General features: G+C 36.1%; 1 protein-coding gene across 1 annotated transcript in view; it reads right to left on the bottom strand.

Moving 5' to 3' along the window:
• Positions 1–21359, bottom strand: part of TRRAP (transformation/transcription domain-associated protein) — a gene marked incomplete at its 3' end in the record, with an annotated part of 48139 nt that overhangs the window by 13144 nt on the left and 13636 nt on the right. Inside the window, exons 14-30 of the mRNA XM_010011252.1 lie at positions 19358–19685; positions 19148–19245; positions 18286–18480; positions 17426–17617; positions 15589–15754; positions 13381–13637; positions 12247–12447; positions 9731–9882; positions 8456–8655; positions 7457–7674; positions 7109–7306; positions 6163–6423; positions 5070–5231; positions 3755–3851; positions 3190–3311; positions 1625–1795; positions 820–888 (exon numbers count right to left, since the gene is read on the bottom strand). Coding sequence (XP_010009554.1) covers positions 820–888; positions 1625–1795; positions 3190–3311; positions 3755–3851; positions 5070–5231; positions 6163–6423; positions 7109–7306; positions 7457–7674; positions 8456–8655; positions 9731–9882; positions 12247–12447; positions 13381–13637; positions 15589–15754; positions 17426–17617; positions 18286–18480; positions 19148–19245; positions 19358–19685 — 3087 coding nt within the window. The remainder of the gene's footprint in view (positions 1–819; positions 889–1624; positions 1796–3189; positions 3312–3754; positions 3852–5069; positions 5232–6162; positions 6424–7108; positions 7307–7456; positions 7675–8455; positions 8656–9730; positions 9883–12246; positions 12448–13380; positions 13638–15588; positions 15755–17425; positions 17618–18285; positions 18481–19147; positions 19246–19357; positions 19686–21359) is intronic.

Genomic DNA, 21359 nt, shown 5'->3' with positions numbered 1-21359 from the left:
AAAGAGTGAAGAAAAGCCATTAAGCCATTACCGCATTTTGAGAGAAACAAAAACCCAATCTAATTTTCATTTAAAAACCAAAGAAACTAGTGATATTCCCCTATTTTTTCCTAGTTGCAATAATAAATCTCAACAATTAATATAAGTTATTAATAAAATCTTAATAGAATTATAGGGCTTCTGGTAATGTACATGAAAATACACTGAAGCAGGAATTCCCTTCAGTGCTGATTTGCTAAGAGCACACAGTGTTGTCATTACACTGTGCCATTTTCCATTTATAATAACACTGATCAGCTTCCCATAGTTCAACACGGAGACCATTAATCTGGATGGAAGAAAGATTTTAATGTGATCTCAACTGGTAAATACTGAAATTGGTTTTCACAAATTATATGATATCATTAAAAATTATCATTAAAATTAAGTGGGATTATATTATTCTGTAGAATTTTCACAAGACTATGTTGTGAACATCAAACATATTAGTGAAAAAAGAGGGAATATGCAGCTGAGCTCATCAGCCATTCCAACGAAGAACAGATTTCTAAGCAGAAAATCCTGAGCAAATAAATAAAAACCAATGAGCTGTTCCACACCAACCTGTATGGAATAGGCTTTAAAGTAACCACTGTCAGCAGATAAGAAGCTTCTCTTACTAAGAGTTGTAACAACTATTCAACATACACATAAGTTCATTAGCTTGTAGCAAAACATCAGTGTGTAATCAGTTATGGCAACATTTACAACTGAGTTCTATCATTCCAAAACATTAATACTGTTTTTTGTCTTCCCACACACAAGCGTTCAGTGACTTACATTTCCATCACTCCGTTGTCCACCTTTGTGTGTAATAACTACAACTTCCATCCATTTACGCAGGTGTTGCTACAAAGAGAGGATAATTAGTATTCTTCTTCTGACTATACTATTCCGTTTTAGCAAGTGACAGCACATGCTACAAGAAAACAAGTAGAGGCAAAATCGATTGTTTGAAGGAAACAAAGGAAAAACTCATTAGTTATTTTCACTGCCTTAGAATGAAGAGCTTCCTGTTGTTAGAAGTCCTTTCCATACTAAAGAAAGCAGGGATTACAAAACAACATGCATTAAAAGGCATAAAAATCTGATAGGCTTACATTTGTTCAATGATTTCCTTTATATGTATGCATTTAAATGTTTGAACTTCCATGGCAAAAGGGTAAAGAATTCACATACACAGTTTAAAATCAGCAAATCAGAAGGGCAATACCTTCCACCATTTTATAAATCGAAGAAACACCAAAACAGACTTACTCCATTAGGAAGTATAACATGTTTTCAAGGGTTTGCTTAGTGTATTATGCTGCTGGCACCTTGCTTAATGATTAATTTGTCCAAGCAGACCTCAGCATAACTAGGTATGTCTTCACTAGAAAAGAACATCTCTCAACTTCCTGGTTTAGTAGCTCTTTAAAATGTTTTAGCTCTTTAATGTTTTAAGTTTTTTGTGAAATGAAAATCTTGTACTACCAATATGTCCATTGAGTTACTACTGATTTGTTCTTTGACTTTTCAACAATATGAATACTGGTTCAAAGAAAAATTCCTATAGAAGAGCTGAAGAAAACTTCAACAGGCTTACCATCATCTGATCACAGAATTTATCATTAAAAGAGTTCGGGAAAAGCCTAGTGACTGATGTCAGACGATTCACAACATTCAGTGTCAGACTTCGATAGTCTCCCAACATCATAAGTAATGGTCTCATGTGTGTATGAATTTGATCAACTTCTATGGTAGCTCCTTCCAAGAACTGCAAGAGAGTACAGGTTTAAGATACAGATGGAGAGGGGAGTAACTTCTGCGCAAGCACCCTTCTTAAAATGAATTCTGCCAACTTGATTTTTCTTCTTTTATTTTGTATTTTCAGAATGCAATACCTTAAACAATGTTTTTTGCTGGAAATATACATGGTGACAAGATGAATTTGGGAAGCACTTAGGCATGTCTGACACACAGTAGGATATTCCATAATATAATCAAAGAGGAGATCTTAATTACAGACAAATTGAAAAACTGCCACAACTATAAATTAAATACACAGCATCTGGCCAAAGGCAAGAGCCAATTTCTGTCTTACAGTCTGCACGCATTCTGAGTAACATAAAAGTCCAAGAGAACCTGGCTGCAAGCAGACAAAGAGAATATTTCATAACCAAACATCCTGTGGGCATGGATTTATGACAGAGAAAAAACGATCAGAAAAATCTTATACCAACTGCAAAGGTCAGAATAACCCGTATTTGCTTCCTCCTACCTCTCAGCCCAACTGTACTGTCAGCAAGCCATAAATAAGTACATTCCCTCTCATGACCAGACTGACATGAAAAGACAACGTCTGACCTCTAGTCAGTCAATGGCCTCACAAACATAAACCAGCAGTATTACTCTAGTTACATTCCCCATCACATACCACCAGATCTACACAGTACAAAGAGGCTATGAGTATTTTTATTATCATTTTCTGTATTTATAAGAATGGTATTAAAATCTTGCTGAATCAGAATTAAACATATCTACTGTGCAACAAACCATGATGAGAGAATAGCCTTTTCCCTGTCCTTCCAGCTTTTTTACACTATAATCTAGCATCCCCAGTACAGGGTAGTGTAGCATCACATAAGGATAATGATTGTGACCTTAAAGAGCAGCCACAGTCCTGTTCCTTAAAGAAACTGCCACACTGTGATGCAGAGTCTAATTCTGCTGTATTGCTCACTTTTCCAAAACCAACTATGGGGTCTTTTACTACTTTTTAGGAGCAAAGGAGAAACATGAGAACAGCTTTTACAATAAAGCCAGGGATGCACATTTGCAAAACTGCTGGGAAGGACTGACACTGTTCATTAGAAAAGAAGCTACACTTACAAAGACCAGACAAACAGAAAGACTGAAAGACTGAAAGATTTGGTCCTTGCCCAATAACTTTCAATGCTTAATTTCAACCAGAAGAAACTTCTATGGCTAATTCCAAATCCCCCAAAAACCCCGTATCTGACAGAAACTTACCTATATTGGTGTCACTAACAAAAAGTTAACAGAGCAGCCATTATTTCCTGTAGAGAACTTTCACAAGAAGCTTTGTAACAAGTAAGTAAAGCAGAGAGAACAATGGCTTCAAAAGCAACACTGTTTTAATACACTAACCTTTCTCATGCATGCTTCTCCTGCCTCCTGCAGTTCATTATTTGTTGAATTAAGTGCTTTGAAAAGTGCAGCAATGATTTTCTCTCTTGACTGAGGCAAATAATTGCAGGCAGCTAGAGCATCTGCAAATATCACATTTGTTCTCTTTATTAACTCAGTATCAAGCAAGGGAAAAAAAAAACCAAGACAAAACCTAATTCAACATTTCTTCTCTTCAAGTTTCTTCTGTTTCATCTTAAATTACACAGAAAAAAACATAACATGCTTTGCCAAAACCTACAGGCATCATAAAATACAAAAGACTGGGAATTCTATTAACAGCATTCTAAAGTTTTCCTAATGCTATATAACATAATTAGTCTAAAAATATTTTGGGTTCGTTTCAGAAACTAAATCCTAGTCATTAAGAAAGCAGTGATACTTTCCCATTATTCTCTCCATTAAACTGTGACCTCTAGAGAGCAGTCATCAGTCTCAAGTTTTCTGCTGATCTTGGGAAGAGGACTGCCCGCTGCTCACAAGGACACTTACCTACACCAAACTTTGCTTACGAAGTTTTACTTACTTAGGGCTGCAATCCGAAGCGGTACAAGTGATGGAAGACTTTTGTAACAAGGTAGTTTCATTAAAGCAGCATCTTCAGCCTCACACAAATTCAGTAACTAAAGGAAAGAAAGTAAATCATTTCAGCATAGCATTACGAATCACATTTGAAATGGTATTATCACTTTCTGAGTCTTGTCTCCTCAAAGAAACAAGTTTAAGGAAACACACTAATCACCCTTCAAGTCTCACCAACAAGCAAAAAAACTACTCAAAATCAGGGTGTAAGTTCCTGTTAAAACTGGTGGTTAGCCAGAGGCTAGAGAGCCCATCAGCACTGCCGCCAGAGAGAAGTCAAGCAATAATTAGCCACTTTGCATTTTGTTGGCCACTACCTTCCCGGTCTATTTGCAAACAGGCTGCTCATATGAAAAAAGAGCAGGTCTACAGAAAAGCTTGCCTCCTGAATGGCAGTGGAGTACTGAAAATATCGAGGAATGAGGTAAGAAAACAGGAGATTAACAGGGAAAAAATGTGCTGAAAATGTCTTCAGTAATTCTAATGCCCAGAGGGACAATTCTTTCCTACAGAGCTCTCCTCTTTGCAGGCAAATATTTTCAATATATGTATATAGGTTTTGTTAGAAAACACTGAACAGGCTGAAACAAAGTTACGCAAGTTCACAACATCCAGGTTGCACCTATATACAAGAACATTATCAAGATTCAGACATTAACAATACCAATATATCACTCTCACCTTTACAAGGTGTACATTTTTGATGTACAGTACTTTGGTTTTGTCTTAAGTCAAAACCAGAGGATCCTCTGCATACCTGGCCTTGCTAATTGCAATTACGGTTGGTACTAAAGACATCCTGAACTTGTATTTGGACAAGACAGCTAGGAAACCAAGGGACTAAACAGTTTCTCTAAGTTAAATCTACACACTAGTTTTATATCTCATTCTACTCAAACTGTTAGGGACTCAGAAACCTTAACAAACACCATCTCTGTTCTGGTGTTACAACAATTTATTTAATAGCTACACTGTGCATAAAATAAGACCTAAAAATGAAAGTTAGGGCTACTAGACTAGGAGTTCAATACCGAAGTTCATTTAATGTATTTCACAGACATGAGAATATTCTGCTTAGCTCAGAGCCATTATGTTGTAGGTAAAGGCAAACCTCAGTTCATTTTTCAAAAGGTAAATTCTTACATTTTAGTGAAAGTTTAAAATGCAGAGAAAAATGTGTATTTTTAAACAATGAAAGTTCTAACATCATCACTACTTAAGCATCTACATTCAAATATCAAAACATAAAAGGAAAGTACCTCTGTGTAGAAAACCTTGTGTTCCACAACGTTTAGATCCATGGTAAACAATCGGGGTTGCAGGGTTGTGCAAAATGTATTTCCCTCCATCAGGCCAATCTGGGCATTTGCAGGTTGATGCCTAAGCAAATGCTTTTTAGGAGGAACCATGTCTTGGAGAACCTACACAATGTAATTTAGATTACCGAATTAGCAGTCTATTCGAATGACCCTACAGACCTCACCATGCATGTTTCTGTCCATTTGCTACTGTGGCTCCAGTCATACCTCTTCAGAAATCACTATGCAAGAAAAGAAGTACCTCTCTGAACTGATTTAATTTATAGATAGTTATCAGAACTACTCAGTAATTATTACACATTCTCATTGAACAGATCTATGACATTTAATAAATTCACAATATTATAAACAACAAAGAAATTCATAGACCTGAGCATTTCAAAAGTTCAAGTCAAGAATATTTTAAGCTCCTAGAACATAAGAAAAACAAAAACATTCATGTAAGCTTTTTCCATCACACCAACTTCTCTCTCACCATTACCAAAATAAGATATCAATTAGGGGGCTTCTCTGTGTGTTCCCAAACTACAATACAACAGCCATAAGTTCTCATGTTGTGGTGGCCCTTAGGGCTTATATATATATATTTACTTGTCTTTCCAGAGCATGAATGCTATCAGCCTTAAGGTGTATCTAGCAAAAAGTTATTTCAAACAGCTTTGGTCTTTATAGTCTCCTCCTGGATACAGAAAGGCGTAACAATATGCCTCACATTTAGAGAATAACACAAAATTGAGGTTCAAAATGAGTATCTACCTGGCCTAGCCTGTGTCTGATTGGTGGTAGGATGAGCAGCCCATAATTTCAGGAAGTAAATCAACCAGAAAACACTATAAATACTGGCTAAGTAATCAGGCACAGCTTGAATGAATCTCTACATTCTCTGCAGCCACAGTGTATTTTAGAACAATGAAACCTAGTAAATGACAAGCATATGCTATCACTAGTGTGGCAAAACGTACTCAGAAAAGCATTTTGCAAATCCAACCTGGTAAACAACTTCAAACTCACTTTTAGTAAGTATTCTTCTTACCTCTTTATGTGGCTCCATAATCACTGTGACACTTTTTCCAGTGACCTGTGCAAGTACCTGCAACGAATGCATGGCTTGTTTTCTCACAGTGGAGTTTGGAGAGGTTACTTCTCGAACGAGGTCATGTGTGACATGATGAAAAGACTTTTCCTGTGCTGCTAGGATTTCTTCTGTTTTTTCTTCATCTTTTAAAGGAGTTGCACATCTAATTAAAAGCTGTTCTAATGTGGTCTTTGCCATAGCAACTGCTCCATTGGAAACCTAAGGTATTAGATTATTTTTATTAAACATGTACAGAACAAAGATCACAAACCTACACACTACCCATCAATGAACTAAGCATTTGATTTTGTTGAATCCTCTGCAAACAGCTAAAACCATGTAAAGCTTGAACAGAGCACACATTAAACTAGTCTTCCCACCAATCATTCCGAAATTGAGAGCTGAAATACAACACAATTTTATAAACTAACTTAAGCACTGGAACCCTTAGCAATGCTGTCACTGTATGATTCACAACTGAGAAAAGGTCAAGCCTGCAACTCTCTAGGTATCTATAACTATACACAGCTTTTTGATAACATGAACTGAACTAACACAGAAGAACAAACTAAACACAGAAGAAAAAAACACCAGTGTTTTTCATGCAAGTGACAGTGAATCTAGCATTCTTTCACTGATCTAAATGTGACCTGTATGTGTCTCCTCTGAAACAAGCCAGTGTAATTCCAACAATTTTTTCAAAGTTACGTGTTAAAAACAGACCTCATTCCTAACTTCAGGTCTTGGTTTAAGTTAAAATGACTAAAATTCAGGCATAACTATCGCAGATACAATACATTCTGAAGTTAAGTAAAATCAAGATTAGCAAGAGTCAATCTGGGTGAATTTAAGAACAAAAGTTCGTTTTCCCCATACTATTTGATATAATTCATTCATTAGATACCTCTCCAGTTAGATCCATCATAACAAACAGAAGTGCCTTCAGGAAAGTCTGCTGGTTCTGGAGGACCCAAATTAGTGGCAGTCGTTCCATAAGAAATTTAATTGACACAACACCTCCTAGTTTAGCATACCAAGCTTGTTCGTAACAGCAAGCACATAAACGTTCCACAATGTATGAAAACAAGGGAAGCTGACAAGCCTGGAAAGAAAGACATGTATCAGTTTGCTTTTCAGCTCACTGAAAAAGCCTCCAAAATTTGGTAGCCTCCAAAATTTTAGAAGCAAATTTGCACTGGCTGAAACTACATCATTTAAATTCGTTTAAAATATAAATACATATATATATTACCCTTTCCTTTGAACCCAAGATAATGCTTGCAACATCGAATATCACTGCTAGAGCCACTTCTCCTATTTTGCAGAGTTCCTTCTCCTCATATGCCATGCAGATTGCTATGGCATCAATAAGTACCAAGGGATCCATGCCTTTTGACCCATTTTCTTCACTATGAAACATGGCTGTGCTAGGCTGGCTTCCAACCTGATAGCACTGCAGCAAAAAAGGACCTGTAATTTGTGTTGGGGAAGAAAAGAAAGAGAGATAAAAAAAGATAAAACAATGGATATTTCAATATGAATAGTCTTTCAATTAGATTTTACTACTCCTCGGACTAGTTGATGGCAAAACCAGTAAGAAATGTCTATTTGCATATAAATGGATTGTAAGGCATTCTTCACTCTTAGAAGAAAAAAAGATTGTATCTACTTGAGTATTTTCTTCTATGCGCTAGACTGTGCATTGAAAGAAGATTTAATTAAAATGAAGAATCATAAAAATTCAAGTTACATTAATGTGACAATGAACAGTGATATGCTTATACCATGTCTTTTCCCAAATTACTTGTCATACACAGTACAGTTCCAAACAAAGTTTTCTTCATAGATGTAAGACAATGCAGTGCTCTAACATTTACTTCGTTTCTCTGATGGTCCTTCAAAATCATGAGTGGAAACAACCCAATTAAAGACCATCTGCAAAAATAACTGTGTATATCAAGTAACACAAATGCTCTGGCATTATAACCTGTTCCAAGCTGTAATTATTTCCTTAGGTGGAGCATTTTTCATGCATTATTAGGTCACTGATTGCTTTTTAAAACCTGCTCCATAATTTTTCACTGCTCAAAAGAATTAAAATATAATTCAGTATTCAAACAAAAAGTAAGATTTCTACCCAGAAGCCACTGCAATATCATGACTTTCTTAAAACAAATTACTACTATAAAAAGTATAAACTTCTCCACCCCTCTCATGACAGTCCACATGATCTGTAGTCCAGTTTACCTACCACACTGCTGAGCAACTGCCACCATTGTGTAATGGCGGATTAAGCTGGCTACAAAAGGCAGAGCACTGGGCCTCAGATCTTTGATGACTGCTGACATGAACGCCCCTGTCAGTGCCTGTTCAAATGTTTTACGAGCTGGAGTATCCTGAGCTTTGTATCGATGCGAAATAATCACACTGGGTATGGACTTCTCAGTAAAGCTGAAAGACAAAATGAAGTTCATTAGAACCCTAAACTGCAGTTCTGGCAGCTCAATTGTGAGCACTGTCAAGTACTTGATTTAAAGTTTGCTTTCAATACCTAATTCCTTCTCCACCTCCCGTTTTCCCCTCATTTTGACAGAGCTAGACCAGTTCACTTGGTCCATATTAATTTTGTCAACTACTGGTTCTCAAACATGATGGATAGCTCAATTTCATCAGGAACATTTAAAGCCAGTGGTTCAGAAGAAGCCACATATATTGCAAATAATAGGTATACAGGCATCACACTGCAACTCAATTACAGAATGTCATTTTCAATATTTTGACCTTTTTCCCTTTTTTAAAATGACATTTGATTTTAATCTTGAAAGACTGAAACATTATTTATCAAATCACTGGTCAACAAAACCTATTCATTGCAAAGCTATATTTATGTCAAGTCTAACAAGTTCAAATTATAAAAGCTACTATAATCTTTAGCTATGTTTACTACACTGCAGGAGTCAAAGTCAGCACACACTTTTTGGGCAAAGGTGTCAAAGTTGTCTAAAAGCAACAAACTCATTAAGTATCAATGACTAAAATTGTAAAATATGTGATTTTTAAAAAAAACAATAAAAAGCCCCCGCAGTAACAGAGGTTACATCTGTTGGTCACTAAATGAAACTGAATTTTGTATCTCTTTCACTTTAGTAAAAAGTTAAGTGTACATACAAAGCATCACAATCTAAGTTAATCTTTAAACTGCAGTTAAGGACCAGAAAATTCCAACTATTTAAACATAATAAACTAAAATTAATTCAAAAGAAATGTCTGATCATATGTAACAGATTATACATTGGACTGTGATTAGGGGGAGAAAATTAAAGTATGAAACATTAACACATCATTGGCATTAAATAATATGCTGACTAAATTCCTCTAACTGGACAGTCCTGCACTGATTTAAAAGTAATCAGGTAAAAACCCCATGAGGAAGATGTTACTTAGACTAACCACTGTCTCTAAATTAGGTTGTTCTAAAAACACTGTAAATTTTACATACACATTTATGTTTAAAGAATTGTCATACTTGGGATGTGCAAGAAGCTGGTATAATGCATGTTTGTTATCATCCAGGCTCATCATAGCTACCAAAAAACACTTGATTACTTCCCACGCTTGCCTACGATAATACGGTTCTGTATTAGCACTCTTCAGACAGTCCAGAGCAGTCTCAATTGCCTGTAATAAAAAAAGAGATAGATAGTAACCAAATACTTCTTGTTCTTAATATTTACAATGAGGTGATTTACCAAGGGAATGGCATCTTTAACATATATTAAAAGTAACTTTAAAAGTATGTACAACTTTGACTGTCTAAGTTAAGAAATGCAAAGAACGCCTGAGAGAGCAGACTGGAAATTACCATGATGCTTGCTATGCTTCTATAAATGCAAAGTTTCATGGCAGATACATATATTTCCACGGTCAGAAAGCATTTGAAGTCATGAGTGAAGTACATCTTTGTCCTTTCTCTCTCCCCCTCAAGAAAATCTCCCTCACCTTCCCTCCAGGTATAATTGCTGTTCCTAATCCCTCCACACTGTTGGTATCCAATGCATTTATATGCACATATAAATGGTACCATAAAATGTTCTATCTTACAAATGACTTTGTCATATTTTCCATGCATCATATTTTTCATCATACCTTTAATCATACACCACGATTAAATGTCCCTGTAAGTAACTTCTAAACACCATTTACTTAATGGAGATAGTACTTTTCCTTTGCAAAAAGAGCTAATGTATTTGAGAGTAATTCAAATAACCTCTTAAGATACAAATGCAATGAAAAGGGGGAGTACATACTTTTGAAAAATTTCTATTTTGCATATATATATATATAAACACAGCTACATACTTTCTATACTTTCAAAATAAAAAAAATAAAGGAAGAAAGTAAAACCAAATTAATTATATACAGGCATTAAGCAAAACAACATGGAAAAACTGTTTTGGAGTGCACAAAATAAGAAATTTTGATACTTGATCAATTGTGAATAAAATCTAACCATTCAGGCTTAAACAGGGTAACGCAGGAAAAGGCTCTACCTTCTTTGAACTGAAAACCATCTTTCCACTTACTGACTTAACTAGCTGTCATCCCATCAGTGTTTCAATAATCTTATAAGCATCTCAATGAAAAGAACAATACACAGACCATAGAAAACTACTAAAGCACTAAAAGGAAACATGGATTTCTCATTTTCAACTTATTCTACTTCTTTTTCTCTTCTAATTTGACATTTCCTGTTTATAGTTACAGAGTATTCAGCAGATACATTGTTTCTTGGTCAACACCAAGCAGCTGAAGATCATTCTCTATCATTAACCAACACCTTAGATGCATGAAAACTTTGTTTGAATTAAACCTAGCTGGATAGAAAAATGCCAGCAATTACAGTATTTATACATATTCAAGTCATCAGTTTCAGTAGAGAGGAGAAATCCAAAAAACTATCTGTATTTTAAGAATCATTCTTCCATGCTATTTTGAAACCTGATGGTTGTATATATGGAGCCAAAGAGACCCAGCTGCCTCTACAGGAAACTTTTTACTACATTCAGATCATATCTACTTATGAACGTGTGATTGAAAAGGTAAGTAACTCTACAGGCCAAATTAACTCAAAATACAGCTTCGCTCTCAGATCCCAAGACACAGATTAGATTGCTGTAATTAGTGAGAACTAAGCATTTGTGACATATTGAGATTGTCAGATGAAAGCCTATACAAGTACAAAGTGGTTTTGCAGCTCTGAGAAGTACTATACCCAACCTAGAAACAACAAACAAAACCAAACCATTGTTTTTTATTCATTAGAATGATCATCACTGAAGAATTTCTAAAGTAAGTTTTCAGTACACTTCAAAAAGAAAATAGGGAGGTTTTAGAGTACATTCCTGTTCCTAATCTAAGCAGTACACCAAAAGCTAGGAAAGGGAAGGATAAAAAAAAAAGAAGTGTACAGAAAGCATTTATTTGGGCCAGTTTAGCTCCTACTCTATCACTCTGTAAAAGCAGAAAAGTATGTTTAAATTTATGGATTTTGCAGGTGACATATAGAACAGAGTAAAGGGACAATAAAGAAAGGTTAGTGAGCTTCTACTAGTTTTGCATGTCAAAATGAAGCAAGAAGTTAGAGTAAGCCTACCTGCTCTCAACTGATACTGCACTACATAGTGAAAAAAGCAAAAGAGCTCTTTGCAGTGATTTCTGAAACAATGGTTTGTCCTTCACCTACCAAGTCTGGCAACTCAAAAAAAAATATGGTTTAGATTCTGTGTCTCTATTACAACATAAATTAGAAATATCTTTGTTTCTCTGAAGGGATATTAAAAATAAAAATAAAAATCAGGTATGCAAGAGACCCTAAAACCTACTTTTAATTATGTAAATTCTATAGTTATTAACTCACATCTGGAACTGGCAGACATACCACATATTTTAACAAGATTTTACAAGCAAACTTCCAAAAAGTCTGTAATAAAGGGAAACTGAGTAAGACAATCTCTCAGCACAGAAAATAACTTAAGCCCTTACCTTTTCCATTGGGAGCTGAATGGATGCTTTACAGTCTGAAAATTCAATTGTAATACTGGGTCCTTGGATTTCTGTGACTACATACTGTAGTTTCTGTGATTCCTTTAACATCTTCCTGTTACTTCCACCAAATTTACCAAGTACACGATAAGCCACATGAGAAATGCTGTCTGCAGGATTGCGCAGCGTACGCCATAAAGCCTACCAGTAAATATTTTAAATATTAAATGGTCAGACCAACATTTTTCAAGTTGTAATGTAAAAAAATATTAAGGAAAACATTTACTCTTGTATCTGGCTAATCGATCCATAACTTCCAGAAAATACTACTCTAGATTGAATAAAAGCAGTCTCAGTTTGCAACAGTTCAAGTGCTTGGTAACAAGGTTGTCCTAAATGCAGATTAGATCAAAAAGCAAGCCATTTAAGGCTGAAATCAAATAACCTCCAAGATCTAGTTTTGAAACATAAAAAGCAAATAAAGTATTATATTTAGAAGATAAAGTATACGAAAGCACTGTATTAAGGGAAATAGCCACATTTAAAATGTTCAGAATTTCAGCCATATCATCTTCACTGTATATGTAAGACTGCATATAGCTGTCAATCATGATATGCTGAAGGTAATAAGCTTATGTGGTTTGATTGGGGTTTTTTGTTGTTGGGATTTAGGGTTTTTTAAAACTAAAAAATTTTAATCATTTTCTGTACCAACTCATCTTAAACATTGTAATATTCTTGCTACTAAATAACTTTAACCCAACTCTTTGCTACTTTAATTCCAACTCTTAACTATACATCCTGTTAAAGTCTTAACTTTAACAGGGGGTACAGAAGAAACAATTCACTTTCAAATTTTTCACAGTTTTCAGCACATTCCCCAACTTCTTTTTCTCCTCATCAAGTTTTCATAAACCTAGCTAGCACTTCTACACTGACATGTTATATAATGATCTATAGATAACACACATATTTGCCAACAACACACCACGAACTGGCCTTTTACAAACACACCAGACTGGTATGGTTCTTATGACAGATTTAAGTTTTTATAACTAAAGGTTCACCCAGATTTCTAATAATATTTAGTGAATCAGTGACCTCTTGTGGTCTAACGGGAAACAACATGTTTACCTGCATTAGCTCTGCTCGAACTGGCTGAATGTGATCATACAGAAAGTCTGGCTGCAAGTTATCCACACACAATTCAAGAGTTCTCAAGCCTTGGCTAACCAGGGTCTGAGATCCATTGAGAGCCGACACCAAGGGATCCATCAACATTGGCAGGTAAGGCAGCAATGAGCTCAAACGAACCGGCACAGTGAGGCAGAGCTCTACAAACAAGTCTTTCATGTGTTGTTTATGAAGGCCACTTTGCAACATATTAAGTCCTGAAAATCATTGAGAAGTTATGCAAAGGAAAAAGGCAGTTTATAGTTAAAAACTGCTGTTTCCTAAATTCAGAATAACCTCACATCTCTAAATTCTGTAAAGCTCTGCAGATAACATAGTTACAAAAAGTAATACCATTCACAATTTTAACTTACAACTAAGGATTTTAGGCAGTGAATGCTTTTGTAGGTACATGCATATACAAAAGGAATATCTATGCATATCCTAAAATTCAATATTAGACTGAATAAAGTAGCATTTGAATACAGCTGAAAACCAGAAAAAGATAATTTAACTCAAACCTCAGCCTTGCATCAACAACAAAAAAAAAATCCACACAGAACAAATTGGTTTTGAAATATCTGGAATCCTGAAAAGAAATATTAAATGAGTTCAAGTACATTCACTGTCCCATACAGACTAAGCACATTCCCCAACTTCTTTTTCTCCCCATCAAGTTTTCATAAACCTAGCTAGCACTTCTACACTGACATGTTATATAATGATCTATAGATAATACACGTATTTGCTAACCACAGTAAAAATTGCCACTGTACATGGGAACCACTGGATTACTCATTCCTGGAATCACAGAATCATAGAATGGTTTGGGTTTCAAAAGGACCTTAAGATCATCTAGTTCCAACTCCCCTGCCATGAGCAGGGACACCTCGCACTAAACCATGTTGCCGTTGCCTCGGCCCAGCCTGGCCTTGAACACCTCCAGGGTTGGAGCATTCACAGCTTCCTTGGGCAACCCACTCCAGTGCCTCACCACCTCACTGTAAAGAACTTCTTCCTTATACCTAATCTAAACTTCCCCTGTTTAAGTTTGAACCCATTACCCCTTGTCCTACCACTACAGTCCCTAATAAAGAGTCCCTTCCCAGCATCCTTATGAAGAGTCCCTTCAAATACTGGAAGGCTGCTATGAGGTTTCCACGCAGTCTTCTCTTCTCCAGGCTGAACAGTCCCAACTTTCTCAGCCTGTTTTCATAAGGGAGGTGCTCCAGCCCTCTTATCATCCTTGTGGCCCTCCTGTGGACTTGCTCCAACAGCTCCATGTCCTTTTTATGTTGAGGACACTAGAACTGTACACAATACTCCAAGTGGGGTCTCACAAGAGCAGAGTAGAGGGGCAGGATCACCTCCCTCGACCTGCTGGTCACACTTCTTTTGATGCAGCCCAGGATACGGTTGGTTTCTGGGCTGCAAGCACACCCTGCAGCCAGCTCATGTCAAGCTTCTCATCAACCACCACCCCCAAGTCCTTCTCCACAGGGCTGCTCTGAATCTCTTCTCTGCCCACCCTGTAGCTGTGCCTGGGCTTGTGCCAATCCAGGTGTCCCCATTAGCTTGTCCATAGGTTTAAGTAGTTCTCCACATTTCCGTGCTCACCGTATCTCTGAAACATGGTTCTTGCAAGCACAAATGCTCAAAGAAACTGACAGTTATTTCCATTTTTTTTTTTTTTTTTGCAGACTGACACTATCTGCATTTATATTTATCATGCTCTTGCAGGTGCATACACGTGCTCTCAACAGCAGGACAACCAGAGCTTCTCTGTAATATTCTACCCACAGAACCAGTGATGGCCTGGCACTACTGCTTCTCCTGTTACTCTTATCCCCCAATGCTGCATGCTAACAAAGCTATCCAAGCAAAAAAAAAAATGATAGAAACAACAGAAACCCAACAGCCCCACAATGAAAAGCAGAAAAACAAGCAGCAGAAATTGTGAAGCAGCCAAAACTATGGAGCCTGAAGGAGCTGACAGTAAATGAAAAGAAGCCACATTCAAGATATTTCATCAACTGCTAAAAATCAGAAACTACTTGTCAGGGTTAGGGCTTTAGTTTTGGGGTTTTTTAATTCCATAATATAACTTTATTACTAATATTTACATAAAAAGATCAGAAACTAGGGTGGGGAAAGACGGTATTGTTCTACCTTGCAGTAAGTTTGGTAAGAGCGGCAAGAATTCTTGATACAACAGATCATGACTGCCTCCTCCAATAGATCTGAACAGCGCTCTGAGTAGCAGGAAATAGTTATAGGGCTCTTTGGCAGTCTGTGCAAGTTCCATAGAGCTGTTCACAATCTTGTGCAAATGTGGCTATAAAAAAAAAGTAAACTTGAAGATTAATAAAGTATTATCATCGTTGTACTGTACAATTCTAGCATGCAACAAGTTTTTCAGATCAAAAACCTTCAGCTATTCCAACTACTCTGATACCACTCTAATTCTATACCACTACTGAAACAGTTAAAAATTAAATCTGTATTTGAACACTAAGCATTTTTTAATTAATTCCTGTTTTCATATTAGTCAAACAACCAAGCCTGCTTGCTACTCCAAGCAGTAACTTTATTATAACAAAAAATCTTCTGCAAATCTGACACAATTAAAAATATTTGTCCAGAGATGCATAGCAGAAATCAGAAGTGTCAGAATGACACAATATTAATCTACTCCTGATCGAACTTCATCACTGATTCTTAGGTTTTTGTGAATGCTAAAACTTCACTTTGAAAGCAAACTTTTACAAGTCAAAAAATGGTAATGGAACTGGTGGCCTCTCTACAGACATCAACAGTTTGCAGAAATCATTAAAAACAGTTGATAAATACAAGTCTCACAGATCAGGGACAAACAGTGATACAATTCTGAATTTTATTAATGTCTAAAAGCTTTCTACATTGCTATGCAAATGCTGCAAATAGCTTTCATCATTCAATTAAATTGTCTACCCAAGGCCCATGTCATCAATCCTGTGAAACAAAAAAGGTAACAGAAGCGTGAAACTGTGAAGGTAGTACATCACACTCTTTAAATTGGATCTCTAGCTTATGAAATCCAAATGACCTTGATTCCGATGACAAACTAGAAGAATTCAAGCAAGATTCTATGAATATTGTTTCATATTATTTTGTCTTCCAAAGAACCTGGAAAATTAGTAGTCCCCATTCTGTTCTACCCAGAAAACTGAACTAATCCTGCTGTAACAAATTGTTAAGCACAGAAATTATTATCACACAGTTACGTGCATCAGAATATTGTTTATTCTAAAGCAAAAGGAAGAGACATGGAGAGAAATTATGAGAGAAGAGGCAGTGCTCAACTAATATCTTAATGGTTTTTCTGGGTATAGGCAGCTCTTACTTCCATAAGAACAGAACACTCTTGCTTCAAGCTCAGTATTTCTAAGCTCATTGAATAATGAGATGATCTCATCAACATAAATAAATCCTTGGACTACAAAGACAGTATGATGTCAATAACAGAAATAGCATCCTTTAATGCAGACTTTTTGAGAGCACAGAAATATCTAACTGAAGAGATAAATGTCACTGAATATGACATGAATTAACAAGATTCAACAACACAAAAGGAAAAAAAAGAGCGATTTCAGTCTAAGCAAAAGTCTTAAGTTAATATGGAAACAAAGGGAACAAAAAATATGCAAGATATGCATATCCTGACCATGAAGTTACACAGGTTTATTGCAGTCCTAATAAGATCACACATACATGTCAGTCATTTATATTCATAATTAGTAAATCACTTTATAGCTTCAAATATGAAGCAAACATTCACAGAAACCATCTTTTATAAATAAGGCAATGTACCTGCCTTTTGGAAAAAATGGAGATGTACCATTAATAGTGATTCAAACGTGAAAAGACTATCAAATGTTAGACAGTGTAATACTAAGTTTCTTCAGGCATCTGAAGAATGTATTAAGTCAAAACAGATTTTTTTGGTTTTAACACAAATGACCTTTACCTTCAGCATTTGTTCATTTTCAGCTGCAAATAGCGAAACTGAGCCAAAGACTAACTTGAACAGCTTGAGATACAGATTGGAGAGTTCCACATTAGAGCCCATTTCTGGCAGCCGATCCAGAAGATACTCTACCAAAATCGTTGCAAAGAGGGCAGAGGTAGTAGGGTTTGCCAAGAAGGAATTGGCAACAATCTATAGAAGGAAATGACAAAGGAGTTATTGTTGCTATACTGAAAAGAACAAATGCACAAATGCACTACCCATTTAAAACAAAAAACTAAGACAAATTTCCTTCCCCATCTCCACTGCTACCCAAGTGATTCACATTATCCTCAGTGGCAAAAACCATGCCTGTAACTTAACTATTAAGTATTCAAGTTTAAAGTTTAATTTTAAATGTGCAAGATAGGACTTGTATTCTGCAAAACAGTAGAACATTAACACAATCACCTGAACAAAACAAGAACTCCACCATGTTCAACACCTTTCAAGAACAAAGTCTGCCCAGGGAGGTCATGGACTCTCTCTCTCTGGAGACATTCAAAACCCGCCTGGACACCTTCCTGCTTTAGAAGGCCCTGCCTTGGCAGAGAGGTTGGACTAGATGATCTCCAGAGATCCCTTCCAACACCAACAATTCTATGATTCTGTGTGATTCTATTCATACTTTCTAAACTTGGTATGGAAAGGTTTTGAATACCCATCTTCACAAAGTATTTTTATAAACCTCTTCAAATCTTGCAGGCTAATTTCAACATTATTATTTCTAATTCTGTATCAGCCTTATGTACTTTCAGGCATAAGCTATTTCCTGGATGCCATTTATTATCAATTGAAAAAAGTAAACAAAAACATAATACCTGAAGAGCATAGTTTTTTGAGATTCGCTCCACCATATAAGGAACGGTAGTTTGAAAGATTTCTTTAAAAGTTAAAGGGTTCATCATTGTGAACACACCAGCAAAATGCTCCAGAACTTCCTTTTCCTCTTTCATTCTGACTGTCTGACAATTTGCTACTCGAACATAAGTCTGTCCATTTCCTGCTATTTGGACCTACAGGAATTGAGAACACACATAGATTGGTTACAGAACTGAATAACTTTTTCCCTCTGCTATTCTTAGGATACCCTTTGAAAAAAGAAAAGGCATTTTACAGGTTTCACATGAAGCCCCACACAATTAGAAGTTGGGCCACAAGAGCCAACGGTGCCAATGGAAGTATTAGAATAGAGTGGTTTGACCACAGGTTTTAAAACCATTAAGTCAGGAGTGGAAAAAGCCAACAGCTTTTTGATATATCTCATATACTATGAGATATCATAGTATATTCGCAAAGTTACTTAATTCCAAATCATGTACATTTACATTTCATCAGTGCTATGTGTAGCTACAGAAGGCAAATGTAGCCATGTGAATACTTCAACTGATAGCTAAACTATCTCTTGAAGACATTTAAACCACCACATAAAAAACAACTGCTTTCAGTCTGACCTGCCTGTATAAACACAGACAATTACAGCTGTTAAGAAAATAACTTGTTCCTGGTGAATTGTAAGTACTTTGGAATTCATAAAATTTCCCCAACAGCTGTGATCCTGAAATTAAAGACTTAATGAAAACATACGTCACGACATTTGTCTTTTAGCTGACAATTCCTTATTAAAAGATCTAACACACAGTAACTGTACAAATAAAAGTGCTAAATGGCCTGCTTACATACCTGATAAATATCTAAAGCTTGCATTGCATATTTTACCAGTTTTATATAGATTTGAGTCTCCTTAGGTTGCAACTGCTTATTGGGAATGAATTGTGCTTCTGAAAGAAGATAAAGAATAAAGCAGTGGTTAACCATTAAAAAAAGGTATTTTCATTGTTTTAATTGTAGAATTACAAAAGATCAATGTAATTAAATATTAGGCAGTTTTACCACCAGGAGCTTTGCATGATGTTATGCCCCACGTGATTGTCTTGACACCACAGACCAAAGTCTTCACTAAGCTTCGACAATCTGTGACCTGAAATGTCTGTTTATCTTCTTTTTCTTTCTCCCCTTGTTTTTCAAACACAGGTACTGGTGCAGGGGCCACTGGAGTGGCTGGAGCAGGAGATGGAACAGGAACAGGAGCTGCATTTGCTGCTGTTGGTACTCCAGGCAACACGGCTTCAGCAGCCCCAAGTTCAGACTGTGGCTTGCATTTCTTAAAGATTACAGACAGTTGGTATCGTGCTATAGTGTGAAATTTCAGAACAAAAACCTAGGGCAAAAATGGGAAAGCCAAATGAAAGAGCAGGGAGGGGGAGAAAAAAGAAAGTAAGTTTCTTCTCCAATAATCATTCTAAATTTAAAAATACTAATAAATTCAAGTCAGCATAGCAAGATAAAAAAATTTACATCAGTATTTCTGGAGTCACCCAATGACAGCAAACATGTAACATGTTCAGTTAACGTGTATCAAAGTAGTTTGCTTACTTTTTAACAAGTTCTAAAAGCAAAAATATTTGCTGAAAACTAATAACACCATCCACTAAAAATTGACCTCTACAGTTCTAATTAATTTAAAATGAACAGCTATTTTAATTCATTTTTTAAAGTAAGACTTAATATTTCAGTCTATAAATATTTACCACTAAGCAAAAAAAGCTCATTTTTTCAGACGTGTATGTGCTGTATGTCAGATGATGTATTACAAGACATATGCATTATAGGTTTAAGTTTTAGTTTTATGCAGCATATCAGCTTTAGAAAGCAATAATCAATCCTGCAGAACAGTGGTCCCCAACATTTCTGCCTCTTGGCTGACACCAAACAAGGGACATGATGCACAAAGTTTTCTGTGCTTCCCAGATTTTAAAGTCTGGATCGACTTAGCTTGGTTGCTCGGGTATTTCCCCACTACCACCACAGCTCTGTATGCTCCCTTCTTGCCTAGATGCATCTTCTCTGAATTCACATATTATTACAAATTTTAAGGTGATAAACAAATGACGAAACATTTGTCCTACATTACTGGGTTTTCAAAAAATAGGGAAAAAAAAAGTAGAAGTTTATTTGGAAGACAAACCCTACTAGAAAGCTACTTCAGTTTGAGCAATATGGAATCAAGGACCCATTATAATGCATAACATCAAGATCTTTCACTTGTACCATCACGTGTATTCCGTATTTAGGATGAAAGCCATTCCCTAAATTACTGCTACCTTGAAAAAATAAAAATAAAATAAAAGGGTTCAGGGGTAACACCAAATAATCTGGAGATGACTAAAATGACTAAATCTCTTCCCTGGTACATGCAGAACTGTGACAGTCTGTCGGTGACAGAAGAAAAGTCAAAGATGCAGAGAATCCACTATATTCAAAACTCCTAGATCTCCCAAACAAGCAGCCACACAGCCTCCTCTGTCTTCTTAAAGCACTAACAACAGTTTGATTTAGATTTCAAGACATGGTCTCACATCCCAAAATGAGATTATTAAACCAGTGTTTACCCTAGAAGTGTTTTACTGTTTTACTCTACAACTGAATGCATCTTCATGTTGTGGCAGAAGAAATACTAGGCAACCTTCTTCCATTAAAACTTGGCTACAGTAAGCAGGTTGTGTTTCACTTGTGCTACACCATGGATGACAGCTTCCCAGGTGCACCGCTGATTTTTGAAAGTAACAAAAAAAAAAAACCCTCCAAAAATCCTCCATATAAAGATGATCCTCAAAAGGATCTTGAAATAGGTCTTGAAAGTGCAGATATTGCACATTTTACAGATTGTAATGGGCTATGCCAAGGACCTGTGAGATAATCCTCTTACTCCAGTATCACAGACATTGTTTCCTGCTTTGAAACAAGTCACTGAATGAATAAGCTGAGTTGGCAAAGCACCTCAGCTGTACTTGAGATATTATCCCAGCTGCATTGCATTTTAAAAAGCCCTTCT

This window comes from Nestor notabilis, unplaced genomic scaffold (genome assembly GCF_000696875.1).
Source record: "Nestor notabilis isolate BGI_N333 unplaced genomic scaffold, ASM69687v1 scaffold15673, whole genome shotgun sequence".
Lineage (NCBI taxonomy): Eukaryota > Metazoa > Chordata > Aves > Psittaciformes > Psittacidae > Nestor > Nestor notabilis.
This window is presented reverse-complemented; position numbering and strand designations above follow the sequence as displayed.